General features: G+C 44.2%; 3 protein-coding genes across 6 annotated transcripts in view; 2 read left to right on the top strand and 1 right to left on the bottom strand.

Annotated features, from left to right (window-relative positions):
- Window positions 1–17,141, top strand: part of LOC108130879 (trophoblast glycoprotein) — a 43,572-nt gene extending 26,431 nt beyond the window's left edge. The window contains exons 2-3 of the mRNA XM_017249549.2: window positions 3,379–3,444; window positions 14,787–17,141. Of these exons, the coding sequence (XP_017105038.2) occupies window positions 14,809–16,101 (1,293 nt within the window). The 5' untranslated portion in view covers window positions 3,379–3,444; window positions 14,787–14,808 and the 3' untranslated portion in view covers window positions 16,102–17,141. The remainder of the gene's footprint in view (window positions 1–3,378; window positions 3,445–14,786) is intronic.
- A 220-nt stretch (window positions 17,142–17,361) lies between these two features.
- Window positions 17,362–19,489, top strand: Kyat (Kynurenine aminotransferase). Of its 4 annotated transcripts, none has more exons than XM_017249547.3 (3): window positions 17,362–17,458; window positions 18,033–18,587; window positions 18,646–19,489. In XM_017249547.3, exons 2-3 carry the CDS (start codon window positions 18,033–18,035, stop codon window positions 19,456–19,458), a joined length of 1,368 nt encoding a protein of 455 aa, XP_017105036.2. In that variant the 5' UTR covers window positions 17,362–17,458; the 3' UTR covers window positions 19,459–19,489. The 4 variants fall into 4 exon arrangements, with proteins under 4 accessions (XP_017105036.2, XP_070137044.1, XP_070137043.1 ...); XM_070280943.1 differs by having other exon boundaries at window positions 17,411–17,451; XM_070280942.1 differs by having other exon boundaries at window positions 17,424–17,545.
- An 80-nt stretch (window positions 19,490–19,569) lies between these two features.
- Window positions 19,570–20,362, bottom strand: COX5A (Cytochrome c oxidase subunit 5A). The gene is made up of 2 exons (XM_017249548.3): window positions 20,208–20,362; window positions 19,570–20,144 (listed from the first exon to the last, which is right to left on the bottom strand). The coding sequence occupies exon 2, from the start codon at window positions 20,140–20,142 to the stop codon at window positions 19,693–19,695; it is 450 nt and encodes a 149-aa protein (XP_017105037.1). The 5' UTR covers window positions 20,143–20,144; window positions 20,208–20,362; the 3' UTR covers window positions 19,570–19,692.
- Between the last annotated feature and the right edge of the window lie 202 nt (window positions 20,363–20,564).

Here is a 20,564-nt window from a genome sequence, read left to right as displayed (position 1 = left end):
ATCCGTCGCGCCCGCCGCCAGCTCCATGGGGACTTTGTCTGACTCTGACATGCATTTCTCATGATGCGAAAATTTTGTTTCACTTGACATTTTGACATTTGACAGCTGGCGCAAAATTAACGCAGCGCGCGAAGGGAGGACACTCGGATTTAGATTCGGGGAGCAGCAGGACTGGGGCTTCCACTAAAAATGCAATAACATCTGAGCGGGATACACTGCCATGCAACACCTCTCCCTCTCCACTTTCTCATCCTTTTTTGGAACGCTACCAACTGCCATTTTCCCACAAATTTATCATGTTCGACAAGTGGCTATATAGGATGCGGGAAGGGGTGCTGGCGAAGGAACTGAACGATTCCGTTGCGTGTTAAATGCTTGCAAGATACTGAGCTGTGATGACTTAATTGAATGGCAGCCCGCAGACGGAGGAGCGATAAGGATGGGCTTTTGCTGATGAGTTGGCAAGTTTGGATTTGCCGGAATCAGATGTAGGAATGGTTTCTGGTAGGGTATGGAAGAAAGAAGAATCGTTCCAAGGGTTTCTTTCCTAATCACACTAAGCTAAACATTTATTAAAATTCCTTCCAATATTTGCATATTTCAGAGCCCATGGAAATTATTGAACTTCTATTTATGAGTCTTAAGTATTAGAATATGTAGCCTTCGGAAAAACTCGGTTGCTTCAATTTTAAAATCACATCTTAAAATGTCCTTCGAAATACAATTCCAGCAGACTTTGCGACTTTACGTCACCTATGACGTAGGAAACATTTTCCTGCTCCTTACGCTTTGGGGACCACAATTTGATTTAATCTTTTGATAGCCAGGACCTTAGAGCACCACAGGACCGGTCCACACGTACATATTCTCCTCAGAGCTGGCAACATTAGGATGCCTTCGGCCCACCGACAATAAATCCTTCTTCAGCTCCATCTTCAACGGGTTATGGTTGATGCTTTTGTTGGCTCTGCATGGCCTGTTCTTGCCTTTTGTTGTTTAGTTGATGGAAAACGTTGTCAGACCATCTATCTCTGGTTCTGTTGGCTCCCCCTCCCCAACTAAACTCGTGTCAGCTACATATATCTGTCTATTGTTGTCGGCGTTCGGCTCAGACAAAGGGAGAGGAAACCAATTCGGCCTGATTTTGACACTCGGCCACTGGGAATTTTCCTACGAAATCGGAAAATGAGTTTTGTGTTTAAAATCGTGTTTTGCTTCGGATAGGGAACTCCTGTCCAAATATGTTTGTACTTGGTCGATTTTAGACGGACTGTATGACTTCATTCCTTTTTTGAGTTTGAGATAAGCTACATTCTTTGAGACACAGTCAAACCTTTCTTGCACTCGAAATATCTATAAAGAAAATAGGCAAATTAGTTTGACCACAAAAATTGATAAATTATTGAGAAGAAATTGACACTTGGTCGTTATCGCTTTCCTAGGACTTATATATTCCAACTGTCAAATGCCCAGTCTCCAGGGGAAACACGCAAAAGTTTTCCATTTTGTACTTGCTTTGCCTGTCACATAAAATCCCAAGGAAATGTGCATAAATATATTGTAGAATGGAAGCCGGGCAGTAGATAAAGCAATGGGAGAAGCGGGCATCAACAAGACCTACTATTGACCCACAATTTTAGGGCCAAAACAATCCTCGATTTGGCCCCAAAGTTTCCTTTATGAGGGATTGGGCTAACAAGTCGCTAGGGTTGAGTTGAGTTTGAGTCTTATCTTGGAAGAGCATCGCAATGGAGCAGGGAAAAGGAGGGAAATAATGGTTAACAAGATGAGCAAACAGAAGAACGACAGGACAACAAACAACTGGGGGAGAAAACCTCCATTTGGTGCTATAGAAATGTTATTTTGGGTTGTGTTTTCATGTCTAGCCCGGTCTTCTTCTCTTTTTGGTATCCTTGCCTTTATTCTACGTCGTTTAGTCTGCTTAAATATTTTGCAACAAAAAACAAAACGAAAATGCATTATGTATTTTCATCCGAAGACCTTATTAGCCAGTTTGGGTTTTAAAGGGCGAGTTGAAGAATAAGTCTTTGCAATTCCACTTTCTCCCCAATTGTTATATTCAATTTAAGCACATTCTATTGCACTGATACAAAGTCTAAGATGCACCAGTACACCCCCGACAGCATTTATTTGTACAATATATTTATTTTCATGTGCATAAATAGAACTCTCGCAAAACAATCCAAAGTCAACATGCAGAAAAAAGTTATAGAATTCCATTGTCTCTTCACCAGACTAAGTATCAAAAGCAGCAGTCCACAGGGTCGGGCGTTGGGAAATCAAAGAAGCCTCGGGCTGAAGAAAGCATTTCAATTGAAAGTCAAAACAAACGAGCTGCTTCGGGCACGCCTCCTTCAGGCCATTCCGACATTGTCTTTTCCGTTCATAAACTTTTTGGCTTTCGGCATGCTTCGCAGTATCCATATGCTGCCGCCCGCAACTGCAACGTGGCATGCTTTGCATATGTGTGCAGTCACAACCGGAACCGGAAATGAAGCACAAAAGTTCGGCTCTGTTCCCCGTCTCCTAGCAGCCATAAAAGTTAACTACACATTTGTTGGCCTTTGCCCCTGTCTCCTCGTTGCTTTCATTGTCCGAAGTGATATCATGATCCCAGAGTCCACACTCTCCTGACCATGATTTACTCACCCAGACCAGAGAAAAACAAAATGGAAGCCAGGGCTCATAATTCACGGCCAGAACTAATTGTCCATCTGTCTGTCCCTCCTGTGTAGAGCCGTAATTAAATGCAGACGGGAAGGAGAGTACGTCTGGCCAGGGATTCGAAATTTTGTTTGGCCTGAAGTCCCGAAATTGAGTGCCTTAGTAAAATAAACAAAGGGAATCGGATTCTGTTAATGATTGCGGCCTTAACTTAGTCTATAATGTAGCTGACGTCGTAGTGAGTGAGCCTACGTCATGTTGCACGGCTCGAGTGGTTGCATGCAACAGCACGGTAACAACCGTATTTGTTTTTGCTCCTCTTGGCTCTGCTGTAGTGGAAGGGGTTGCCCCGGGATTTATAAACCAAGCGGGTCCAAAAGCGCTTGAAACTCGGATTGAGGTCATCATACAAAGCCCCTGGACTATCCATTGAAGAAGATAATAAATCGACTTTATCATCGAGTTACGCTTAAAATCTTTGAAACTTTTAACATAATTTATTGTTATCGTTTTTTAACCAATTAGGCTGATTTTTGTCTAATTATTGGTTAAGATTGCTTAGGTTGATAGCTATTTTACAATTTATTTCATTTTTAATTTACGCGTGCACTTTTAAAGAGATTATTTAGATTTGCAATTAATCATAAAAGTTGGCCGCGTTGGATAATAATGGAACTTTTTCTATCGTTGCAGAACTTTGCCGCCCATACGAACTCTGAACACACCAAAGCAGCCAGCCAAATAAATAAATTATTTGAGGTAAGTTGTGGAACTCAGCGGCCATGGTAAAACAAGGGAAAACATGGGGGTGAAACCAAGAGCGTAAGCTGCTAACTGGAAGTCATTTGCAGTGTTTGCCCCCGCCCGTCGCAATTTCAATTACATAACTCTTCGCGGAGCAGATTGCTCATTAAACCACCGAGAATCTGTAGCCCAACAATTCCAGTGCTTCCTTTTCCTCTGGAAACTGCGCAACGCCAACCTCAATGACTTAATTAAATGCCTTTTTAGTCTGCATGCCCAGAAACACAAGAGTCTGTCAGTCAGATTTCATAACAAACATGGCTCTCCAACTTTTGTCTAAAGGAACTAGAGATGTCAAAGTTGCTCATATGCCTCGTGGCCTGTGGCTGGAGCGGCACAAGGAGCTGCAGCAGATGCTTTTCCCAGATAAAAGGAAACTACTCTATCCCAGAGCTCCCACCCCTACCGTTTCTCATCGCGTCTGCAAAATGCAATTCAGGCAATTTTCAATTTTCATTTTTTAGAGCTAGAGTTGGGTAAGCCGCTCCACAAGGAGCTGCCACCCTGCATGTACAAATATGTACATAGGCTTGTACATAGTCGTCTATATACCAGCCCAAAGACCGACTTGTCGCGCTCGAAAATTCCCATCATTTCTGCCAGTCAGAGGCCAATTCCGCCTCTCACTATCCTTTCGCGTCCTGGCAAATTGCAGTCGCGTGTTAGGCCATGACACGCCTCTTTCGCTGGTCGCCTTTTTTTCTTTCAAACGACTCCCTGAAGGCTTAGCCAATGCGTTAAAATCGAGAGGAAGCAAAAGCGAACAACGCTGGCCAACAATTTCATTCACTCCGTCTTTGGCACTTTCGAGTTCGGTTTCTGTATGTCCTGTTCCACTTGGCCTTGTCTGTTCTGCAACTTTCACTGTTGTCGGGCGCAGCATAAAGGAGTTAATATTAGTTTTTATGGATTCTCTTATTTCCGTATTTTCTTGCTACTCTGAAAGGATTCGCTTTCCATTTCTGTATTTTTTTGGGGGAAAGTGAGCTGCAAAAAGTAGTTAAGCTGCGGCCAATGAAGCCAAGTTAACAACTGGCAATAAGCTTGGGAGCTTGCGTTAAGTGCATTCAAATAACGGTAAGCTACTCTGAGCAAACCTTCTCTGCTACCATGTATACTATTCTATCCTTATTCGTTTGCTGTACATTTGGATGGATCCTTTTAATGGCTTAATCCCTTTGGCCAGTCAGCGCAGGAATAAAAAGCACTGCTATTGGAAAACAGAACAAGGAAAGTGGTTTTTTTCTCAATCCTAATAAAGTAATATTATTTAGAATCAATTCAATCAGAGCTCTGTAACTTTTAGAAAAAGGTTAAAGCTCTAATAATAAGATTAGGTTTCTTTCAGATGAATATATTTATACTACCACCATTTGCCAGGAAGGCAGACGATTAATATCTGACCTCAGAAACGAAACTGACAAATTCTCACAATTAGGATACCCAGACGAATTCTCCTTAGTCCACCCTTGCAGCCCTTTCCTTGCCATTTCGCTCTTTTGCAAGCTTTGCAAATATTTGCGCGCAATTTTTCATATTAAACGACAGGCCCAGGGACGTGGAAGTCGGCGAAAGGGGTTTTCCGGAAATAAAAATTGCAGGAAGGGGCAAAAAACTTGCGCCAACTGTGATCAATCTTCGTGGCAGGCGCTGGAGGGGCAGCCGAGTATGAGGAGCAGAATACGGGCAGTTGCAACACTTTTTTGGGGTCCCTGGGTGCTGCTCAGACTGCCATGTCCTTGTGTTACGAATGCACAAGAAAGCACAGGAAAGGGCGAAGAGGAAACGAAAGCTGAGCAACAGAACTGGACCAGAAAAGCAGCCCGGGACAGGGACCGGGACCATTGGCCCTCGAACCGGGAAACTGCAACATATTTGCAATTGTCGTTAGGACCCTCTAAAAGGCCGAACGTGGAGAAAAGCCTGGCAAAAATAAAGGACACAGTTGAGGCGACAGGCGGGCAATTGCCCAAATGAATGAAGATGAAGTGAAGCAGGCTTTGCCCGGCACTTGAACTGCCTGCCAGAACTCCAACCCCAAGATTGATTGGCCTCCAGTTGGAGCTGAGTCGAAAGAGTCAGGGGGCAGGATGACAAGTGCCACTTCGCGTTGGATCTTGCCTGTCCTCGGGCCACTTTTGTCCTTTTCGCACTTAAATTAGTTTGCCTGTCAGAAACTTACCGAGGCCAGCGAGTGACCAAAGTTGACTGCAATGATGGTGCCCCGGAGGTCGAATTGCAATCAAAACTGCGATAAAACTAAGGAAGCTTCAAAAGTAGTTCCCTATTTTTCAAGGGTATTTATGGTGATGCTTTAATGTGTAGCTTAGGGAAATGGTAGCTCAGTAAACGAGTCAGGCTTAGATTACTTCATGGTGAAAGTAATTCATGCATTAATTAAATATTTTGTTGTTTGAATATTTATGACATCTTCCACTCCCATTTTCCTTTTTAGTAAAATGTTATTGTTCTTGCCACTCGCACTCTTCATTGTGCAGATTTTACAGCTTTGTTTCGCAATAAACACTTTTTCCTCTTTCATCTGTGCCACCGCCCATTAACACTGCCATTACAGCTGGCCCGGCTCTGCTACCTTCGACCTTCCTACCTCCTGCCGGTCGCCCCTCCGTGCCCTCGACGCTTGCCAAATGACTTTGGAATAGTTTCTTCCATTTCTTCATGGCCCGGCCTTTGCTGCCTGTGCGGTTTGGCTGAAAACCTTTGGCATTTGCACTCATTCGTATTGCTCTTTGTTGCCACGATTGTGCCGTGTTGCTGCCTCGCTTTGTTGCTTATCTGCTTTTTGTTGCTTTGGCGTTACTTTTTCGTTAGTTTTTAGCACTTTGTCACTGCTGGCCCTGGCTGCCCTTTATCTCCTGCTTTTGCTCTTGGCTGGGGGCATGGAGAGGATCCTACGGCTTAAGACTAAAGTCCTTCATACTTTCTAGTATGCATACTCAGTGTATGTGTTTTGAGCGCTAACCAGCTTTAAAAACTGCATTTAATTAAATTCATCGCCTGACCAATCTCTCCACTCTCTAGTTTATGGAAAAAATTAAAACTGCGCCATGTTTTTTCCTCTTGAAAAATTAATTTGCATATTTGAAAAGGGGCTTCCACCATGAAAACGCTCATTCGGATTTAATTTAATTCCGCTTTTTGCTGCCAATTTTTAAAGGCGCATCAAAAATGTAGCATAGAAATTGTGGCAATTTCCTGCGCAGCGAGTGTTGCAGCCACTGTTTATCTGAAACCACATTGAAGCCACCACTGTGAAGAGCTATTAGCTCCGGCCACATATTGCACATACGCACCGTGTGGCGGAGTTTCAGCAGCAGAGCACAGGTCAGTCAGAAAATTGCCTTGTCGCAGTGGCTTAGCCGGCCACGCCCCGTCTCCCACTGCCCACCTGTTGAGCTCCGACCTCCCCGCCCTTGCTCTAACCCCAGTGCACTTCCTTTGGCATAGTTTTTAGTCCCGAGGCGCCTGCAACTATTTATAGCCTCCTCATCGTCGCAGCACTGCCCACTTGCCGCTGCTCTCGAAAGTGTGCTACAGTTTTTGTAGCTCTTTTGCAAGGCTTTTCGTACCCCTCTCCCGCTCTGTCCCCAAACTCCCCCGTCGGGCCACTCCTTGCCAGCCACTTGTCAACTGTTGACGTTTCTTTGTTGTCTGCCTCTTGCTGCCGGCTGCTCAGCTGCTCGACGGTCTCCTTCCCTCCTGCTGCCTTTCCTTCTCGTCCTGAACGTCCTGCCGGCTACTGTTGTTGGCTCTCGGTCTCACGGGGCTGTCCATTTATCTGGTAAAGCAGAAGGCAAACAGCAACCTGCTAACGGTAAACGGAGAACCAAGAACCGAGAAGCAGGAAACAAACAGTCTTGTTAAACTATCTCTTTTTCCTTCTACACTGAGAAGAGTTTGTAGCAACAAGGCTAAAATGTAATTAGTGACAATTTAGCAAAAACTCGAGCTTAAGTGTCTAACCTTTTAATTCAAAAGAAAGAATGAATACACATGGAAAAATTTCTTTCAGTGCCTGGAAGGACTAGGGTGTGTCCTCCATGCATGGCAATCCAATTATCATACGGCCCCTAGGTGCTGCCATGGCGCCCGGCGAGTCTAATTGGAAGCAAACAGCTTGGTGCTGTCTACCCCCACACACACACCTCCCCCAGGACATTCCCTGGGCCACGGCAATGCCCATCCCCCAATGTGGCCAAGAGTCCAAGTCAAAAGCCAGGCCAGTAAAAAGTTGAGCAACAAAACGACGCCAAAGAAAGCCAAACGGAGGGGTCGAGAAAAAAGAAAACAAATTTAGTAGATTTACATTTCCCAGCTCCCAGCTCCTAGCCCTTAGAATTTCCAATGCAAAACACTGCCGTCCCAAGCACTTCTGGCTTCGGGTCGAGCCTGCTTTTATTTAAAATTCATTCATTCGCAGTTTTATGCCACCAAATTGTTGGCCAAGACCGAGGGGACGCAGCGAAAAAATATTGGAAAAAGTAACGAAATCCATTTCCCGTCAACGATGAAACCGAAAATATTGAATGAGAAAGCCAAACGCGTTTTCCCAAAAATCCCTCCCATCGAATTCCCCGCGATGTATATTTTTAGGTTTTATTTTTGTTGCTTCGGTTTGGGCCACAACATAAAGTTGATCGACCAAAATCGGGGAGAGGGTCCCCGCTAGATAGAAAGCGTACAAAGCGCGCTGAAAACTTTTCATTGAAGGGACATGGACGGCGAGGATACGGGGCATGACTGGACAGATTCAATGAAGCAAAGCGTTTGCCTCCCAGCTTTATTCACGGCTTTGTTTATGCGGAAAGTGTTTCGCAAATTGGATTGATCCTGGGAGTGGGGGCGAAAACAAAACTAAAAACGCCTTTAAATGTTAAATGGAAAGTTAATGCGGTCACAAACGCAAGATTAGAAGCGATTATGGAATTCTGTTCTCTGAATTTTTGAATAAAGCTTAGGAATCTTTCACTGGCAAAATAATGCCTTCCAAAACCAAAGTTAAAAGCTTTGCCTCATGAAAATTTATGAAATTTATGGTTAAAACGAGGAGCTCGTTTCTGAAACTTGAAGCGTTCATAAAGTATTTATGCCGGTCATCTGACCTTTGTCAAGCTCATAGGTGTGTTTTTGTGCTCCTGTCAGATTCTAATTTTTCAATCAATAAAGCCAAATCGGCAATTGAAGGGCACAGGTGCTTCGACCATTACCGTAATATGATGAAACCATTTCAATGAACACATTTTCTCTTTCTGCGAGCTCCAAGCCTACCCAGCCGAGAAAGCAACTGCAAAAAAATGTTATGAATTCACAACTAGTGTGGGACCCTTCTATGATCCTCCGTTTGACTGAAAAACTGCTAGACAAGGAAAGTCAACCACTCCCGAGCCCCAAAAATATGCAAACGAAAACTTTGTCACGCAAAAAGCGTAAAACAAATCGCGAAACAACACAAACGCGATAACAAGTACGCAATAAACGAGGGACACTGAGAAGAGGGCGGGAATGGCTGGCTGAGAGCCACGCCCCCTAACACAGCGGTAGGCACTGCGGCCGATTTAAATGCAATTTGTAAGTGTCCGCGCGGCTCAGTCGCGTTTTGGGCGCGGCTTGGGTGCGAGTTCCACAGCATAAATTTGAACAACAAAGGCCGACGGTTAGGAGGGTGCGGGGAGCTGATGCAGCCGGACCCTGAAATTCGTAATTGTCGCATGTCCTGCTGCTCCCTGCCAGAATTTCCACTTCCCTTCGGCTCTGTACGGATTTTTGACGGCAATCCTGGAGGCCGATGCTACAAATGCTATTCGAAAACGGATTGCAACTCTGTTGCCATGGCTGATGTCGTTGCCGTTGCTCTTGTTAGGCAACACGTGCAATTTTCAGCTTGGCTATATTCTCTCGGCCAAGAGTGTTGGTAACGTGTTTCGGGTATTTTGCAATCTGAATCTGCATCTCTATCGATGTGTGCGTGTTTATCTGTGCGTTTCGTTTGGCTTTCATTCCAATTACCAATTCGAATTGGGTTTACGCTTTAAGCCCGGATACTTTGGTGCGGGGATGGGCCGATAACGGAAGCTCTTTAAACCGAAACCACCTAAATGGATGGCTTACTTGCAGCAGAATAGCATGCCTTTCATACCTTTGGTTGGCTGTCTTTATGATAGTTGCAGCAAATGTAATTGAACATGAAATAATAATAGGTTTATTGGACATGGCCAGTCATTGTTAGCGCACACACAAATTGTGATTATGATGAGTTCAACAAAAGCCAAGATTTCCCGTAATAGACTGTTGTTTTCTAAACAACTGCAGAGTTGAACAAGTCAAGAGCAAAATGAAACACTCCTGAAACAATGGCATAACACATTCCTGTCTCTATTATCCTTTCACTTTTCACTCCCCGAAAAAAAACCCCACTCACCTTACCTAATGACCTCTGCAGCTCTCACCCTTCGCACTTTTAACCACGCCCAGCAGATGGGGCAACCACATCATAAACTCAGACTCAGAACTCGCACCGTGCCGCTCCATTCCATCCGGTCTCGCCTGGCAAAAAGGCGAGTGTGTCTTCAGAAGACCGCAAAGCCACAATTCACACTCTTGGCCAACTTTCCCCATTCCCATGCCCACATTACTTTCCCTGTGGCGTGTGAAAAACTTGCCAGACTTTCCAGCTTTCCAGAACGACCCTGAGAGGGATATCTCCACTTACTCGGCCATTGGAGCGCAATTAGCTGACTACTAATTACGTAGTCCAAGGCTCTGACCAAGACGCGAAAACGTGAGGACGAGACACGCCTCGCCTCTAGACTCCTGCCGCCTACCGGCTCCTGTATTCTGACAGTCTCGTATATTTTGCACTTCGCACGGCACACTCATAATGAAATTATGAAGCCAACGTGCACCAATTTTATATTGTGGCGTGCACTCCGCCTCGTCCGCAGCGCCTCTTCTCCTCGTCCTTCCTGAACTTTCCTAATTGAGTTTCATGCGACCAGGACGGGACAGGATAGTAAACCATGCCGCGACTGCAGTTGCGTTTAATTGCATTGGCAAGGAGCGTGCTGTCCTCAAAAGCCAGCGCCAGAAGCTGAGCACTGCCAGCAGGTTGACAATGAACAGGACTAAGTGGGATAAAGTGGAGAGAGGACTACAAGGATTAGGGGCTGGGAGGCAAGGACACCGCGACAAGTGTCGCCTACTTTTTCGTGTCTCTCTCCGCAGGCAGTCAATGAGGACATAAACAGGCCCCAACAAATCCGGTAAATGGAAAAAGGGACTCTGCTTTAACTCAGTTATGTCCTACACATAAAAAAAAGGAGGTGTAGAAATTTGGACAAGGAAGAGAAAAACTGCGCTTTTTGTAAAAAAAAAACATATTTTTCATAGTTTGGGTTTCATAAAGCTAAACATATTTTTGGGAAATTATGTCATTCAGACCCAACCCCCAACTAGACCCAAGTATTTTGATTTATAGTCTCGTTTAATTTTAAGAGTTTACAACTCAATATCCTTGATGGTTAGTGGTTGCTTTTCCTCTGTACGCCCACTCCTCTGTCAACCTTCCCAACTGCCACCCACCATCATCCAAGGCAACCCGCAAGGCAGCCCGCTAAATTTACGGCCAGCCAAAGAACAGTTAGCTAGCCATTTTTGGCTGCTGGCTGCTGGCACTTGCAACTCGTGCTGGAGTTGCCGAAAAGCTTTTAAACATTTCCACATTTCTCACTCCCTTCTAATGACTGCCGGGCAGGACATTAAACGCTTGTTGGCCGCATTAGGATTTCCGTAATGCAGTTGGCGCAGCAAGCAGTTTGCCACCTCACCGCCCAGCACCCCACACCATCCCACCCAGATGGTTGCACGTTGCTGCTGTGAAATCACTCTGGAGTGCTTTCATTCGCAAGTTGCCCGAAAGAATGCAGCAGCGAGTTGTGCCAACAATGAAATTTGACTGGCGAACCTCCCAAAGCCCCCGAAAATGGGGGGCGTGGTGTCGTCTTTCAACGCCAGAAATGCTAAGAGCTTTGGCCACAGCATCCGATTGAGGCGTGCTGCGTTAATGGAGGATGTCTGCTCGACAGTTTTCGAGGGATATGCAATGGAAATGAGCTCCCAAAGCAGGATTATGAAATGAGCAGCATTAGAAAATGATTAAAGGGGTGAGATGTGAGTTTATGGGGGAAAAATAGGTAAAATGAATAATTTCCTTTAAACAACTATTAATTGTAATGCCTGGGACCATATTGAATATGGGTGGTCGGTGAGAAATCCTGCAGTTATGAGTCCCAATTGGCGATTCGAGGCAAACCTATTTTGGCTTCAAACCCGATTTAACAATCAGTGTACATTTACGCCACTCCGAACTCACATTCAAAGCGATTGGCAAGCGGAAACTGACAATATCCATAGAGCAAATTGGTATTTATCGAATGTCGAATCGGGTTTGGTGTTTGGGGGAAAATGTTCGAAAGTGAAGCTAATTGGCTGTCGTTAGTCAGCATTAGCTGACAGCAAGCATTTGCGGTTGCCCCCAACGATGCAGTCGCGAACGTGCCTTATTTGAGGGCTTTGCCACACCCACTTGTCACCTCCCTTTGGATGGTACCCCGCCCTTGTCACTACGCACTGGCACTCTGCAGTTATGCTCTAATTAGACCTTACTCACACAAAACAGACTTAGTCAGTCAGTCCCGCACTCAAGCCCAAAGCAAGCTTTCATCGTGCATTACAAATTGAGTGGCCACCTTTAATACCATTGCCACATTCACATTGCATTTGCACCTGCTCTCTAAACGTGCCCAGTCCCACCTCCTGCCCCCTAGTCCCTCCCTCCAGCTCCTATTGCAACTGCCAAGTGCCTGCCACTTCGCCACGAACAAATTAAGGGGAGAGTTGGACTGAGGAGAATTAGAGCGGGAGTCATGGGAATGCAAAAAAACAAAACACAAAAAATTGAAATAATACCAAAAAATAAAGCGATGTCAGGTTTGGTAACCGAAACATGCAGTACCTTTCCAGGATAAAGGTTTTCAATTAATATTAGAAAAATAATTTTGTTAATATTGGAAACTTAAAAACTTTTACTTAAGTAAGTTTTTAAATAATTTTTCAGTTTAAAAAAGCAAATAAAGCCTTATACTTTATGAAAAATGAAAAATTTATGAAATTATGAAAAATTTAAACTTTAAAATAAGATTTATAACAAAGTCTTAACTAAATAATACGTAAAGCGAGAGGCATGTCCTATTGCAGATTATATTGTATAATATTATTTCGGGTTCTGTTTGGTGTGTTGTGGGAATGCTATCACAAATATATATGGTACATGAGCAGTATTGAAAACATATAAATATCAGCTTGGAACCACCGGCGTAAGGGTATAAAAATGCACACAAAAAATCGGCACCTTTATTATTTTGCTTGTGCTTGCTGCACATATACAGGTGTACTCGTGTACAGTTTATAATGCTGCTATTGTAGCTCTTTGCTTTTGTTTTAGTTGCTGCCCCGCTGCTGTTTCTTTTCTGTATTATTATTATTTTACGCGCATGCATAAATTCCAGCGCGAAGCGAACCGAGTGCAGTAAAGAAGGAACGAATGTTGTTTGTTTGCCTTATTATTGCAGCGGAATGGCCAAGAGGAGCAGGGGCCCACGGCCAGGGGGTGGTGCGCCTGGGAGGTATATGTTATTGCAACAGTAAACACACAAAGCAAACAACAACAAAGACATAAAAGTTGAAATTAAAGTAAAACTGCAGAGGGGCGCGAGGAGCATGGAGGGCTGCTTGTTAGCCCGGTAAACCGGAAGTGACACACACACTCGCACATAAAGCCAGCATTTTCCTTCTCCTAACGGCAGATTCAAGAGCAGTGCAGCTTTTGTGCTTTGTTTATTTTCTCTCGTTTTTTGTTGTAACTCTACCTTTTGCCAAATTTTGCCGCTAAGGCTGAAATCGGGGGAACGGGGTGGCGGGGCTGAAATATCCCTTACATTCCTTGCCTAATGAAAATTCTGTCTAAACTCGTTTCACACTAATTGGTAAATATTTCCAAAATTGCGGTGGATAAATATTTGCAAATTTTGTAAAATTTACCTATATTCCTTGGCGCACTTGGCCAACTGGCCAACAGAGATAATTGAGTGGCTGGCAGAGGCGAAGAGTTGAGTGCGTCGAGGGCGTCCTGTAGGGCCCATTATAAAGCCGTTAGTTTTCAATTTTCTCCCGGCTGGAATTTGATGCGCCCATTAGCATCGAATGACCCTTGGGCAGCTGGCTCCATGAGCTGAAGCAATTCTGCCGGACTAATTGACCCGCCCAACATGGTGCAGGAAATGCAGTAAACAGCCTTCCTAAGAGAGAGAATTCATTGGACTCTCTTTCACGGCAGTATATGGAGGCCGAATTTCGAACCCAGTACCCACACCATTTGTGGAGGAAATTTTCCAAATTTCCCAAAAATTAAGCTTCATTTATTAGCGCCTAATGGGGTTTTCCATTGAAACCCATCAGCTTTTAGGTATCATTTATCAAAATCGCAAATTTGTGAGTGTTTTTAGGAAATTGGCTGAAAACATATAAGTGGTTGGCAAAAAGAAAATACAGCCTTCCATTCACTGCATATTTGTGTATTTTTCTCAAAGAATTTTGCAACTTTATACTCGCCTCTGTATTTTTCAGTTGGTTAATAAAAGTAAAACATATTGCCAAATTAAAACTTTGTTTGCTGCTCCAGGGTTAAAGATTTTATCCGCCATCCGGAGTGCCTCATAAACTGACTCGTAAACATACACACTCGCGCACTAAACAAATAGCAATAAAAGCCGAAAAATAATCAGGTTTGCGTTGCTTCCAGAGGCTTCCTGTCGTCCTGACTGGCTCCTACTACTACGGTTGCCACCGTTTTTTCTGCCGAGCAGATCTGCTCGGATGACTTCCAGCCCCAGCTCCTGTTCGCTGGAGGGTCTTCAAGCTTTTGTTGTGGTCTCGACGCCAGAAAGTTTGGCTCTAAACAGAAATTACCCATACGCCGCGTGGGCCGCTGATTGAGATGGCGGATGGGAAGCAAGCGCCAAGCGATGCTCCGGCTTTCATAAGCCCATAAATCTGCAACTTGTGGAGCATAAATAAGCTTGTGCCAGGCGGTGGGGTATTGGGGTTGCGGTTAGTTTGGGATCCGGAACTACAACACACATGCGGGCCAAGTGCGGCTTGGTGGCCACTTTAAAATGCATTCGCAACTAATAAAACATTTTGCTTCTTCATATTTATTGCAGGCAGCAACCACCAGAGTCGGAGATGCGACCCACCGAACTGAGAAAACTTGCCCTTGCTGTGGCCATGGCCGTCAGCTTGGCCCTCGTCATGGGCGACAGCTCGTCCTCGTCCAGCTGCGGACCCAATTTCCCGGGGGCCTGCAGCTGTGGCGAGGAGCTCTACGAGAGCGAAATGCAGTACGTGGTAAACTGCACGAATGCCGGACTGCGCAACACCAGTGTCCTTGAGTTCATGCCCGAGCAGGTGGAGGTGCTGATCTTCACGGGCAACCGAATAACCGAACTTCCCTGGAATGTGTTCGGGAGCATCAACGATTACAAGCAGTTGCGCATTGTCGACATGAGCAGCAATCACATCCGCGAGATTCGCGGCAAGAGCTACCACCATGTGCCGCGTGTGGAGCGACTTATCCTGAACCACAACAACCTGAGCATATCCCGGTTCGACGACGAAGTGAATCACCACCACCCGCGTGTTTTCTCCAACTTTGTGAACTTGCAGAGCCTCCATCTGACAGACGCCTTCGAGGACAACAGCTCGCCGCAGCTGAGTGAAGACCTGCACGACATCTTCGTAAACAGCCAGCTGTTAAAACTGCAGAAGCTGCACCTCGAGCAGAACGAGATCACCCACTTTAAGGATCGCAATGTCTTCTGTGACCTTCCCTCGCTGCGGGATCTCCACCTGGGCGACAACCAGCTGCGTGACCTCAACTTCGAGGTTCGCTGTCTCAACAACCTGCGCTTCCTCGACCTGGAGCGCAATAAGTTCGAATTTGTAAAGCCGAGTGACCTTCGAGTCCTCAATGAACTAGAAGAGCGCCCCAATCGCACAGCCAACCTGATCGTAGACTTTAACCTCAACCCCTTTGTCTGCGATTGCAGCATAGCGCCGTTCCGTACGTGGATTCCCTCCACCCGGGTGACTGTACGCAACAAGGACAGCCTCATGTGTTTCCACTCGAAGGGACGAGTAGACGCCGCACCCGCCCACCTCCTGCAGCTCGACATGTCCCAGTGCGCGGACGCCATTACTGCGGCCGCCTCGATCCTGAATGCTGCCGAAGAGGAGCAGCGGTACGGAGCGGAGGCAGAGGCGTCGCTGCAGGCGCACCCCCACATAACCGGTCATACGGCCACTCTTATCTTTCTGCTGATCGTGCTTAGCATGATTCTTTTGGGGCTTCTAGTGGCCCTTGTGTACGTTAGCCGAGACAAATTGAAGTACATGATCACTCCGGTGTTCGACAACGTTGCCAAGAAGGTGCAGTACACGTCGATCAAGGACGAGGACTGCCCGGAGGTGCATGTCTAGGAGTCACACGTCCACACAAAATCATTCACAGATTAAAAAAAAGGAAGAGGGAAAGAAGAGTTTATCCCGTTATTTAGTTAAAAAATCCATTCGATTATGGGAATAAAGTTTATACAAATCATTTTCCGGTTCCCAGATACTAGTTTCTTTTTATTAAAATAAAGGTTTCGTCTAGCAGCAGACATGTTCCAAAATAATAATACAAATTATTGGCTGCCCTTAGTTGACGATTATAACTTTTAGCTTATCAAAAATTTGTCTCATAATCGAAAAAGAAAACTTGTGAAATTAAATAGGAGTTTGTTTATCCATTAAAAAATTTAGGAAGAATCTGTAAATTTATTAAATTCCGCAAAGTTGAATCGGATTAGAATTAAAAAACGGTACTTAAACTCATTTTTATTTTTGCCATTCGCGTTACGCAATACGTGTGCCATTGACACCAGAAGTAAAGATGGAGAACATGAGTTAATTTGATCACAGATTCGGATCGTAGTACTTAAGCCAACTGCTGCATTTAACAGCGAATGATATGCGACCAGCGAAATTAATTAACACAACCACATTTTGTTAGTTCTAGCGTTTTTCTAACCTAACATTAAGCGAGTTATGCGTTTAATGATTTCTACACAAGGGAATCTTAAGAAACGAGCAGGCCAACGGGCCGGTAACAACCGATTTGACCATACACATACATATATAGTGACATATATATATACATATATATATATATAAATATATATAGAATCAGACACATATATATAAATGCATATATCGTAACAAACACTTTAGTGTTATCTGTGATTTAAGTTTAGTAGCTTTACTTTGTTGAAACTCTGCAGAAATTTGAGGTCGAAATTGGAAAACAACAAACGTCAACTCTTTTTAGCATAACAAATAATTCTACACATAATGTAAAATGTTTCTATGCCTAATATGTTATAATTCAATTATTTTGTCAATTGTACTAGCTATACGATGATTTCTCCCTTGATTTACTATTAACAAGCATTTTTTATAAATAAACTTTTCAAAAACGATGATGGAGTATTTTTTTTTTGGATACTTGGAATATTTTGTAAAATGAATTTATTTTATTACTATAATTAAAGCCAATTGGGATAGTAAATCAGCCGAAAATTAACAAAAATGTAGACTTTCATTCAAACACAGATTCAAATTTAGAACTTGCGCGGTTTTCTTAAAGATGGGACCGTGCTAGATATGAAACATATGGTGTAGGGTTAGTATTGGAAAAGTCTCAAATGTTGACGTTTTTAACACTACTTCATTCGTCGTCTAGAATAATATTAAACATTCTGTTTATTTTGTGACTCCCAAAATATTTGGGTAAACCGTAAGAGGTTTTTTTCATTACTGTGGACCTCTCTCTTTTATGAAATTACCATTTTTTAAACAAATGTCAATGGCTAATATATAATTTGTTAGTAGTTTTAACTCTGACACCTGTTTAAGATCGTGTTTCTTATTTATTAGTTATTTAAAGCAGAAAACTTTCAAATGATAGCTCCCATTCTTATAGTTTACGTATACGGCGAATTTGAGTAGTTATTTCTTCTTTGTTTACTTTGTAGTTTCTAAATTTTCCTTATTAAACTCTGGATATTTTTCTTTATTGTGTGTGTAAGAACTTGAAAAGTTCGCGTCGCATATAGACATACCGCAGGTCTAATCAAAATTCAGTCAATTATGCAACGTCACCGCGAACTGCACGGTTTTAGTAAATAGCTCTACATTTTCCCTTAACTATTGCATTTAACAAGTGATATTATACTACTCAACAATTAAGTTACCCACACCCAGGCAAAAAAGACTAGCAAAGTGCGTGCTTATCTGCCACATCCAGCAATAAACAAACACGCGGTGATAAGCGATCTGGTAAAAGTAAAACTAAAGTCACATTGTTACAGATGCTGAAAAGCTGTTGTCTGGCCCTTCCAAGAAGCTTACTCAAAATCACTGCCAAGCGACACCTTCAGTGCCATTCGCACCGGTACCAACGAACTTCAGCTGCTGCAGTGGCCATGGAAAAGTTTGATCTTCCGAAGCGCCTGCAGGGGAGCACCCCCAGTGTTTGGAACGAATACATTGCTTTGGCTATGCAGTACAAGCCATTGAATCTTGGCCAAGGTTTTCCTGACGACGCCGCTCCCGAGTACGTCACCCAGTCGTTGGTGGACATAGGCAAAGATGAAAATCCCCTTCTGCACCAGTACACACGTGGTTATGGGCATGTGCGGCTGGTCCAGGCTCTGTCAAAGCTATATAGTGGACTCGTGGGTCGAGAGCTCAATCCGCTCAGCGACATATTGATCACTTCGGGCGCCTATGAAGCGCTTTACTCCACCATCATGGGACATGTAGACGTGGGGGACGAAGTGATAATTATTGAACCCTTCTTTGACTGCTATGAACCAATGGTAAAAATGGCAGGAGGAGTGCCCCGTTTCATACCTTTGAAAGTGGTAAATAGCACTTTGAAGCACCTTATTAAATTATCTATACAATATCACCTTGTTGCAGAAAAAGACGGAGGGTCTTATTAGTTCAGCTGACTGGATTCTCGATGACGCCGAGCTCGAGGGACTATTCAATTCGAAAACCAAGATGATCATTCTTAACACACCACATAATCCCATAGGAAAGGTCTTTAATCGCCAGGAACTGGAAAGGATTGCCGAGCTTTGCCGAAAGTGGAATGTGCTGTGCGTTTCGGATGAGGTGTATGAGTGGCTTGTATTTGACGGGGCTGAGCACATTCGAATCTGCACGCTGCCAGGAATGTGGGATCGCACTATCACCCTTGGATCGGCTGGAAAGACCTTCTCCGTTACCGGGTGGAAAATTGGATGGGCATATGGTCCTGCCCAGTTGATCCGTAACCTCCAGATGGTGCACCAAAACTCTGTGTATACCTGCCCTACACCTTTGCAGGAAGGAGTGGCACGAAGCTTTGAGAAAGAACTGGAACGCCTTGGTCAACCGGAGAGCTACTTCTTAAGCCTTCCTCGGGAGTTAAAACAGAAGCGGGACTACATGGCCAAGTTTCTGTCGGACGCTGGAATGCGTCCCACCATTCCTGAGGGTGGCTACTTCATGCTGGCTGACTGGTCGCCAGTGGCGAACAAGGTGGATTTAAGTTCCGAGCCAGACAAATACAGGGATTATAAATTTACCAAGTGGATGACAAAGAACAAGGGTTTGCAGGGCATCCCGCCCAGCGCCTTCTACAGTGAGCCCAACAAGCACCTGGGCGAAGATTTTGTACGCTATTGTTTTATCAAAAAACAGGAGAACCTGGACAAAGCAGCCGAGCTGCTCAGTCAGTGGAAGTAGTCACTAGACAATAAACGATTTTTTGCAAATACCTAAATAGTTTTTGCTGAATGAAGAGAATTGTCATTTAACTAATGGCAATTACATAACCAGAGGCAAACAACTCATAGCTTGTGTAGTAGCCTTACTCCGATCTCCTTTTATTAGTAATCCAACAACATGTTCATCCGCACCCTACATATAATGGGTAGCCAGTGTAGCAGTGTGTATTGTGTTTTGTGTGGGTTAAGAAATCTATTGGTCGTACACAGACTTCAAAGCCAGCTCGGGCTTGTCGTAGCCCAGCTCCTCGAGGGTAGGCACGCCGAGTTCCTTGAGGGTGGGAGTGACCTTCTCCAGAATGTACGGGTAGAGAGTGGCCATCTGGTCGCCGCACTTGTACTTGCATCCCTCGAGCCACCTAATGGCTAAAGCGATATCGTTGACACGACGGGCAGCACGCAGACCAGCCTCGACGATCTTGGGGCTGGGAACCAGATCCATGCCCAGAAGGTCGTTCATGCCCTTGCGGATCTCCCATCCGTCAATGCCCTCACGGCTGAAGTACTTCTCGTAGCGCTTATCGAACTCCTCCGCCGACTCCTCGGTTCCGTGCAAGCTGCGCACGGCGGCCACGCGGGTGGAATTTCCCACAAGAGCGCCTCGCATGGCACCTGCAAGTTTACCGGCTGTGATGCGCAACATTGCTATTTGAAGGCAGGAAAATGCTTTTTATTTGCAAAAATTGGTTAAGTAACAGCTCGACTCACTTTTAGGTCTTGTTCTTGCAACTTTTCACAGGTATGACAGTATGACAGATTTGAGTTACGTTTAGGAGCACTGAGACTTTTCACTGTGACTTTTGTGATTACCCAGCACTAGGCGTCTATTCACTGCTACTTTTTTCACTGTGACCGGTTGGGCTAAATATTTAATTATTTTTATTCAAAAATATCCTTGTTTTAACCTTATTTAACCATAACTAATTGGTAACTGGCCGCTTATCCTTAAAATAAATTTGTTTGAAACAATGTCACTTTACATACTTTTTAAGCCCAGAAATTTTAATATATTAAAAAAAATAGGTTTATTAAAAAATAAATTTTAAAACTAAAAGTAAATTTAAA

The sequence above is a fragment of the Drosophila bipectinata genome, chromosome 3R (assembly GCF_030179905.1).
Source record: "Drosophila bipectinata strain 14024-0381.07 chromosome 3R, DbipHiC1v2, whole genome shotgun sequence".
In the NCBI taxonomy this organism is placed as follows: Eukaryota; Metazoa; Arthropoda; class Insecta; order Diptera; family Drosophilidae; genus Drosophila; species Drosophila bipectinata.
The sequence above is the reverse complement of the archived record's forward strand: the minus strand, read 5'-3'. Positions and strand labels throughout refer to the sequence as shown.

What these genes read in the sequence shown, in the direction of transcription:
- COX5A (XM_017249548.3), bottom strand. Translation starts at nt 20,142, where the DNA reads ATGTTGCGCATCACAGCCGGTAAACTTGCAGGTGCCATGCGAGGCGCT.
- Kyat (XM_017249547.3), top strand. Translation starts at nt 18,033, where the DNA reads ATGCTGAAAAGCTGTTGTCTGGCCCTTCCAAGAAGCTTACTCAAAATC. An exon ending in GTTTCATACCTTTGAAAGTG is followed by an intron (nt 18,588 to 18,645) that starts GTAAATAGCACT and finishes ACCTTGTTGCAG; the next exon opens with AAAAAGACGGAGGGTCTTAT.